This window comes from Raphanus sativus, unplaced genomic scaffold (genome assembly GCF_000801105.2).
Source record: "Raphanus sativus cultivar WK10039 unplaced genomic scaffold, ASM80110v3 Scaffold3842, whole genome shotgun sequence".
NCBI classification, from domain to species: Eukaryota; Viridiplantae; Streptophyta; class Magnoliopsida; order Brassicales; family Brassicaceae; genus Raphanus; species Raphanus sativus.
In genome coordinates, this window is record NW_026619146.1 from 1 (window position 1) to 9547 (window position 9547).

A 9547-nucleotide genomic window follows, 5' to 3' on the forward strand; every position below is an offset into this window, starting at 1 on the left:
TATTGATTAGTAAGACATTACACTATAATAAGCTGAAGATATTTAAACACACACATTAAATAATAAATGATAGATAAAATATAAAATTATGCAGCAAAATTATTTTTATAATGCTTTTATATATGATCAATTTATGAATCTTAATACGAATATATTTATCTTTTGTTTAGTTCTTATGGCTTTATAGCTAAACTTTATCAAATCGTATCTTTTGACATGTGATTATATAACAATAGTAATACTATAAATTTGAAGTTATACTATTCAATACCTTCAAATTTAATATTTTAAAAGCAATTTTTGAATAGTTAAATCTTTAGATATTTGTAGTTTTTACTTTTGAAAATGCTATAACACAGCTAAACGATAACGCTCAAGTCTAAACTATACAAAAAGAGAGAAATGATATGCTAAAATTTTCAAAAAGTTACCGACATCCATAAAAGAAGCTTTATTTTACTTCAAACTTTTAAAAAGCCAAAATGTTGTTTTTTCCTCTTTTCGAGTAATAATCAATAATATGGCCTTCTTTTGTCTCTCTTCTTGATGACGCTTTCGGCTAGAGATCTTTTATCTAGATTTGAAACGTCTAATGAATTGGTTGTAATTTGTAAAATGGAATGGATAAGATTTCGTTATTCAAGAACATGGAGAAGTAAGACTCTTTTCTTACATAAACCATTTTCTTTCATAGACCATTTGTTTAAAATATGTTTTCATTTCCAGTATCTTCTTTTAGTGGATGGATGCACCTTTTTGCTCAGTTCTAAACCCAAATCCCTTCTATTCAATTTTTTTGTCAATATGTTCACAACTACAGCGACCCTCCTCCCTTTATTGATTCTGTAATTTGCCTTAAATACGGGGACAAAGACAAAACTCGAAAGCGACGAGTAAAATAAAAAGTGAGAGAAGGATAGTAAGAACAAGGCCCCCACCGTTTTATTTATGGACATTACATGCCCAAATAAATGATACACTTACAAAAAATAAGATTATGTCAATCAAAAAAATCAATCATAAGCTTTTTCGCAAGTATTGGCGGTCTCCAATGCTCGCTCTAAGATGTATAGGCTAGTTACATTCTAGTATAAATTTTAATATTATTTTAATAATTAGAAAACCAATATCAAGATCCTTAGTAAAAGGGCATATAAAACTTATAAACAAAAACGAGTATCCAATTGTTCATGATTGCAGAATAGTGTGATCACTGAGCATCACTAATCACCACGCTTATTCACATATGTAAAACTTTGACAAGAAAAGTTACATCAGGATACATTAAAATGCGTAAGCACAGACCTGCTTCTTTGACAACCAGGAGCAAATCTGAGTCAAATTCAGCAGAAAAAAGGGTTCACAGGTCAATTGCTTTCTTGAACTTTGTTGAAACCACATTTGCATTCTAAACCATCACACCATAGAACTTACCTTAAACCCAAAACCAAACTTAGTATTTTTTTTTCTGAGCTTGTGATATCTCTTCTTATCTAGGAGGGGGACCGGGTCTCTGGTTAGCTTCTCTATCTCTACGTCTCCTACCCGATCGTCCTAGTAGAACCCGTCCTTGTCGCCTCATCCGACTTGCCAGAGAGGTGCTCTGCCTATCTTCCTCTTCCTCTTCTCCAGAGAAAGTCATCTCATCTGCTGTTCCACGGTTGATCGTCGTCAAGTCGCTCGAATCAGAATCAGAGCGTCTTGTCTGACTCCTCGACGCCCCAACAGCATGCATCATAAGGATAACATTTAAAAAATTCCTACCAAACCCAGCATCCATCATCCCTGAACCGTTGTACTGATCACCACCACCACCACCCTCGTCTGAGTCAGAACCGTTGCCTCCATCATCATCATCGTCATCGTTCCTTTCAATAACGTAATCCCCAAACACCGTCGCGCCAGGTATCAACGACCTGATCGTGCTGAAAACATCATCCCGGTCATGCTCGATCTCAAGCCTCCTCCAGTTCTGCTCCACCTCAGGATCAACCTCGCGCGGCGGCCTCGCACAGGGATGCTCCACTCTCATGTGTTTCCTCAGCTCCCCGAAGGTCCCAGCGAAAACACACTCCTCCTGCATGCATATCCTCTTCTTGAGATTCAAATGGTCACGCGCGGTCTGCACGACCGTCCACCCTTTCACCTGCCCTCTACAAAGCGGGCAGGTGAGGTTCCCAAGCTTAGCAGACGCTTTCTTGTACTGATCCAAGCAGTTGGAGTACCGGAAGCTGGTGCCGCACATGTAAGGACGGCATCCCTTGTCGTGAGATGAGCAGAGGAGAAGCACTGCGTTGTGTGGACACTCCATGCAGACCGAGCATATAACGTTCTCCCAGCTGTCCCTCTTCTCTACACATTTAGAACAGTCTTCTGGAAACACGTTTCTTTTCACAAGAAGACGATTAGAAGGTTGGGACTTGTAAGGTCTTGCTCTGATCATCCGCCGCGACGAGTGTACCCTCCTGCGTCTTGTCCTCCTTGTAGCTTTGGCCATAATAATCTCAGAAATCACAACTGTACAAAGTACTCATAAGGATTAAGCAAAAAAAAAAACAATCACATAAAAGATTGTAACAACATAACATAAGTACATAACAATATAAAAGAGAATCAATGTATATAGACTAAGTCAGATCTAATCATAAATCAAATAATTGAAATCATTAGCTATGAGTCTAATCCACATGGAGAGAATCAATGTCACACACACATCTCAGATCCAAGAGAAATTATTTATAAATAAATAAATAAATATTCTCAATTCGTTTCGATGTTGAGACCTAATTGAAAATCAACAGATTACAACTAACACAGAGTTCAGATTCGAAGCCAATCTCTAATTTCGAATCCGATATCGAGATTTTGTTTTTTTTCTATAAAACCTAGGCAAAAACGAATATCCAGATCGCTAAAATTTTACGAAGTGCGTAGAAAGCGATAGAGAGAGAGAGATGGAGTTTTACCTTTAGGGATTGAAGATTAGGGTTTCTGAAGCAGATAACGAAAGGGACGACGACGAAGAAGAAGAAGCAGAGGAGAGAGAGCACTTCGACCACTGCTCCACCAATTAGCTCTGGATTCGGAGTTTCTCTTTCCTCACGCCACGTGTGGTGGAGGTAAGTCTGTCGAATGCGTAAGTGTGATTAAGCCTTTAAGGCCCATTATGCTTCACGATTGGGCCTCATCAGGATTATTCTCGTATTTGGTGTATTTTAGATTCTTCTACATGTTCTCTCAAAGCATAACATGGCGACTGAAAAGAAAAAAAAGTCTTACACGGCTTGGCCCGTGGATTATATTTGAGTGGGAGTTACAGGCAACAAAACGATGTAAGTTCTTATGGTGAATCACAGCTTTAGAACAAGTTTTAGAGAAAGAGAACAATTAGCTTCAGGTTTCTTGGGGAGATTTTAGATGGTTTCGGATGGAGGATCATTCATTCTCTTTCACAAGAATCAATCATAGACGAGGAAACCATATTATAGAGCCTTCCCACTTGAACTACCACAGCTATTTGCCTATATCCTAAGTATTTCGAACTTTTTATTTGGAAACTATAATACTTTGTTAACAGAAAGAAATTATGAATTGTTAGACACCATTAGGATGCAGCAAGAAGAGGGAGGGGGGACATAATGTAAAGCCCCAGATGGGATTTTGATTTAGAAGTTGACTTGGGGACACAAGTGAAATTTCATTTGACCTTTTTCTTTGCTTGTGAATGAATTAGTAGAAAATTCCAACGGAGGATATGGCTGCGGCGCCGATCACTCTCTTGTCCCACGCTTCCTCTGCCAAATTTTTCATTTATTTACTATCCATATGCTATTTAATTATTTTATAGTATATTTCATGTAACTGGAAAGTTCCTTTTTGGTAAGATATAAGCTAAACAACTGCATGCATATTATATCTTTTGACACACGCATAACTACTTATGATGAAATGTCAATCCAAAGTCGATAAAGTTTGTTGGTACTCTGATATTGTGTATATATTCCATGTAAAGGGATATAAATGATTTTATTTATTATCATTTGGTTCTTAGATTAAAAAGATGTAGTAAACCTTAATATGTAGTCAGTTGTTAATTTATCATTGCAAAATTGTGTATAGATAGTATTCAATTTATTTTAGTATCTTGAAACCAGGAATTTGTTTAAGGGCAACCTCTGGTTATGAAAACTGTTGGCTAGCTAGTGATTTATCATTTCAAAACTGTGTGTTGGCTGGCTATTCAAATTATATTAGCATATTAAACAAATATTGAATACAATACATAACTATTGAATGAGTTAATAAATTCACAAGTTTGATTCGACGCTAGAGAGATGAATATCAAACTTGCTCTTAATTCTATTTCCAACAGAACTATGGACCAGTTTCTACTGCCTACCTCTCGATAAGAAACTTAAGTTTATTAAATGAATGTGAGATAAGACTTTATATACATATGATGGAAACGATAAAAACTGAAAGTATGGTAGTTGACTATTTTTAGATCCGATCCCAAGGCAACTAGTATCTTGTTCTGGATTTTTTCGTACGAGTTTAATAGTTGCTAATTAAATATTCACGTTAGCAGGAAACAATCACACAACAATGATAGCACATATATTATATATAAGATGGGTTATATTAACACATTCAACTAAATAAAATCAAACGGCTTTAAATATTTAGCAGATGGACATGGCTTTACTGATTAAATACATCATATACTCCGACGTTCTCGCCATCAAATTGTGCACCAACACGTACAAAGCTTACAAGAATAGTATATATCTCATGCATATTATACTATTTACAGATCAAACCAACTTGTCTTTTGGTATCAAGTTATATGATATCAATATGAACTGACTTTTCTTAAGAAATTGCACAATGAACATAACTAAAATATCTTCGCTGGCTATCCCCCACACCCGGACGCGTATGGTAGCATGAGGGCTGCGCAAGAATACAAGTCCATAACACCAAGATTTTTTTTTTTTTTTTTTTTGCAAGTACCTTTTATTATTTACTGTTGCCCTTTCAGAAAATGTATTTGAAGTGGAAATTTCAATAAACCTCCAAGAGGAAATTCAAGATTCGTTGACTGAATTATATAATAATCTAGCTCATTACATGTTAAAGCGAAGTTACAAACAAGCAAACAAAAACATTACATATTCTGACTGCTTTGAATTTTAGATGTCTAATGATGGATTGAAACGAAAAAGTAAAATATATGTTACGTTTTGATCCCACCATTCTTTTATTATTATTATCTTGATCTTTACAACACTAACGAACTATATCTGAAAAAACTAACGCATCTTATTATAAACACATCAATACCAAAGTTGAAAAATTAGCACACATCGACGGTCTTCTGTATTTCACATGGTACAACACATGGACCGGAAGTTTCCTGGACCCTAATGCCCAAATGTTGACAATATAAAATATGCTTTTAAAATGTTAAAGAATCTTCATCTAATTTATCCATGATTCCATTGTAACCTGGTTTAATTGTTCTAACGTCTAAATGCCAAAATAAACGCTTAACTAATTTAATATGGATTGTTTTATCTTCAAGATAATCTTATTACTTAAAGAAAGTCAAATGTAGCTTTAGATGCGTACCAGAGTGAATAATACAAATAGTAAACGGAATTCTGATCTGAAAATGGAATTTGACTTTAGCACTTTAAAACCCAAAGCTAACAACAAATACAGAGGTTTCATTTTCATCTCCATTAATGGGCATGGATCTTTCTCTCAAGCTTGAGAAAGAGAAAGATGAAGGAAGATCAAAACACAACCGTGAGAAGGAAGTAGAAGAAGAAGAAGAAGAAGATGATGATGATGTTGGTGCTAGTGAAGACAAAGATGAACAAATGGTGACAGAAGTCGAAACTGAAGATTCTTGTTTAAGTTCAAGAACCCGAAAAGAAGAAAAAGAACGTGAAGAGGTACTTACAATTCGTCTAATATTCATACATCATCACAACAATATTATTGTGTGCAAATATGTTTAACATTCACGGATGGAGATCAGCTCTTGCAGATGCAGACCGAGATGGAACATGTGAAAGAAGAGAATACGAGGCTGAGGAAGCTTGTAGAACAAACCCTTCAAGATTATCGTCAGCTCGAGATGAAATTCCCGGTTATCGATCAAACAAACAAAATGGTAAGATAATACTGTCTTTTTTTTTCTTCTTTTTGTTAGAATCTTGTCTTCAATACATTTTACTTTCATATATAGTACTCACATTTAACATGTATATATAACTTGATGTCTTAGGATCTTGAAACGTTCCTTGGGGCACAAGCCAAGGCTCAGAAAAGAGGAGTAGAAAGAATTGCTTCCTTGCCTTTGGTAGATGGAGAATTAGGGCTTTCACTTTCTCTACAGAAAAAGCAGAAACAAGGAGAGAACAAAGAAGCTGAGTCTCGTAACACGCAAAGATGCAATAGTAGCAGCACCATTCAGGGAAAAGATATAAGCACACAACGTGTCATAACGTCTTCTTCGCAGGGGAATAGAAAGGCCAGGGTGTCAGTGAGAGCGAGATGTGAAACCGCAACGGTGAGTTTCTCTATATATCTCATCTTTAAAAAAAAAAATCTCTTCTTATAGACTCATATGCAATTATGCATGCAGTTTGGAGACTAGTTAGGGTAACATAAAATTTTAGGAATATTTTCCGTGTATGATGAATAAATATGTGTAGATGAATGATGGATGCCAGTGGAGAAAGTACGGTCAGAAAACAGCGAAAGGGAATCCATGTCCAAGAGCTTATTACCGATGCACCGTGGCTCCAGGATGTCCCGTTAGAAAACAGGTATGACTCTGCGAGAAGTGCAAAAATACACATACCCACAAATTCTAGAGGATTATAATTTAGATAAAATTTATAAGATAACCAAAATCGATCTTTACAATTTATTCACGAAAAAATGATAGATAAATTATTTTTGATCAAAAAAAGATTATTTTAAAACATATGTTCAAAAAAAATTATGAAATTATTGTTATTTATTTATCATGTATTTTAAAAATAATAATATGGTTTTCATGATGGTTTCTAACAAGTAACATTGATTTTTTTAAACTAATTTTGATCAAGCAAATAAAAATTTACTATCTAGGCCCTATATATAATTGATTTGTTAGCTCAAACAAAAAGTCTATACTATTGTGAGGGGAGCCATTTTAGATCTTTTTTCAAACAGTGTACACTTTTACTAGATCTGAACTACATTAGTATTGATAAAAAAACGAACTACATTAATATAAATCACTTCACTGCATTTCATGATCTTATGCTATGTGTATATAGCTATTTTAGCGGTTGCATTTGTGAAGGTGCAAAGGTGTTTAGAAGACATGTCGATATTGATAACAACCTACGAAGGAACACATAACCACCCACTTCCGGTCGGAGCTACAGCCATGGCTTCCACTGCGTCCACTTCTCCATTCTTGTTACTCGATTCTAGCGACAACCTCTCTCATCCTTCCTATTTCCAACAAAACGGCAGTGACAATCGATCCATAAGAAGCTTAATTAACTTTGATGGTCCATCATCTAGAGGAGGAGATCATGTTTCATCTTCCCAAAACCGGTTAAACTGGATGATGTAGAGTTTCCCCGTCGCTCATTATTTTCCTTTGGTTCCTTGATCTTTGTTATATTGTTGAAGTCGCCATTCTTGCATTTTCTTGTTCTTGTTTCTTAACGTTTATGTGTCGTATATACAAAATTAAAGGTTGAAGATTATTTATTTTGTTTCGTTTCACTTATTTATAAAAGTAAGGTCAAATTAGCTAAACGACCAAGTGACAAAAATAAGACCAGAATATGTATCGCATTATGCACAGCCATGTTATTAAATAGCATTGTCAGATATAACATGAACTATAACATGTTACTTGATTTTGACCCGCCTTTAAAAAGGGCGGGTATTTTTTCTGTTGGAAAATTTATTTTACGTAGTAAAAATTATGATTCTTTATAAATTATATATTTTAAATTTTTATGAAATTTATCTAAAATTTAATTATATGACTTATTTTGTTATTTTAAATATGAATAAATTTTAGAAGACTCTAAATAATTCTAACCCGTAATATGATTTTATTTATTTAACCCGAAGTTATACTTATTTTAAACTGATTTTTGTTAACTTAAATAAAATATTTCATATCTTCAACACTCTCTGTATTGAAAAATTCATTTGTGTATTTCAAAACATTTTCTATATTAAATTTAGTTTATGTAATATAGTTTTTATTTTAAATGCAACTAATTTGTTAAGGAGTTGAGATAATTCGGACCAGTACTATGATTTTTTTATTTAATCATTTGTTATTTCAACTTGATTTTATTTTGAGGTTTCATTTTATAAATGCTTTCAAATAGTTAATAACTTGAAAGGAGTTGAGATAATGCTTTCAAATAATTAATAACTTTCAGATAAATGGGTTTAACATAATATATTTTAAATGAGTTACTAAACATAATCGAAAATTTCAAGTTATTAATTATTTAAAATCATAATTTTTATTACGTAAAATAATTTTTCAACAAAAATATACCCGCCATTTTTAAGGGCGGGTCGAAATCTAGTATATATTTTAAATGAGTTACTAAACATAATCAAAAATTTCAAGCCCATTGATCCGAAAGTTTCAAGCCCATTTCGTTTTAATAATTTATTGGACAAAAAAAATTGAACTGTTAATTTATTTTAAAACTCTATTTGGCTTTTAAGTGGCCGAAATTCCCTTTTAATTACACGATTTCATTTATGTCAAGCGAACTATTCTTTCGCTTTTTACTAAAGAATACCGTGTGCTCTCCACTTTTAAGTGGCATACGCCTATTTTTGGAGGGTTCTGCTTTTAAAGTGGACCCAAACAATTTTTCTAGTTTAAAACTACACTAGATCTTGATCCGCGCTTTGGAAGCGCGGAATATTTTACGATGAAAAATTTCATTAATAACTTAACAAATATTTTGGTAATTTTTAAAAGTGTGTATTTAAAATATTTTTGCATTTAAATCAGCGTTTTTAAATTTAACCCGATTGTGATTATACCGGTTAATTCGTAGATCTGACAATTTAATTTAGGTTTTTAAAATATTCATATTAAAAAAATTACTAAAACCCGAGATTAACCGATTGAACTGTTGGATGACCGATATGTAATCTAATTTGATTTAAATTGTAATAATTTCATAATTTGTAATTTTATACTCCAAATTTTAAAGTTCATTATTTTAAAAAGAAAATGATAGATACTCCCTCTGTTTCATCATAAGTGTCGTTTTAGACTTGTGCACACGGATTAAGAAAATATTTAGTTTTGCATATTTTCAATATAAAAACATTATTACCGATACAATTCAACCAATAAAAAATAGAATGGAGAATAAAGTTAATAAATTTTGCATTGAAACTCTAAAACGACACTTATTTTCCAACGAAAAATTCTCTAAAACGACACTTAATATGAAACGGAGGGAGTATAACATAACTAAGATTA

The 9547-nt window shown here is 33.5% G+C and overlaps 2 protein-coding genes and 1 pseudogene across 3 annotated transcripts; 2 read left to right on the top strand and 1 right to left on the bottom strand.

Moving 5' to 3' along the window:
- Positions 1 to 1127: 1127 nt before the first annotated feature.
- LOC108823341 (uncharacterized) lies at positions 1128 to 3108 on the bottom strand. Of its 2 annotated transcripts, XR_008942180.1 has the most exons (3): positions 2967 to 3108; positions 1435 to 2517; positions 1128 to 1332 (listed from the first exon to the last, which is right to left on the bottom strand). XR_008942180.1 is itself a non-coding variant. In XM_018596523.2 (2 exons), exon 2 carries the CDS (start codon positions 2495 to 2497, stop codon positions 1490 to 1492), a length of 1008 nt encoding a protein of 335 aa, XP_018452025.1. In that variant the 5' UTR covers positions 2498 to 2517; positions 2967 to 3108; the 3' UTR covers positions 1128 to 1489. The 2 variants fall into 2 exon arrangements, 1 of the variants encoding a protein (XP_018452025.1); XM_018596523.2 differs by having other exon boundaries at positions 1128 to 2517.
- A 2566-nt stretch (positions 3109 to 5674) lies between these two features.
- LOC108824509 (probable WRKY transcription factor 9) lies at positions 5675 to 7744 on the top strand. The gene is given in 6 exon segments (XM_057001664.1): positions 5675 to 5718; positions 5720 to 5960; positions 6047 to 6181; positions 6296 to 6580; positions 6726 to 6839; positions 7364 to 7744. Coding segments are annotated over 6 exon segments (1098 nt in total). The 3' UTR covers positions 7643 to 7744.
- A 1036-nt stretch (positions 7745 to 8780) lies between these two features.
- LOC130506971 (U5 spliceosomal RNA) lies at positions 8781 to 8914 on the top strand (annotated as a pseudogene).
- Positions 8915 to 9547: the final 633 nt, after the last annotated feature.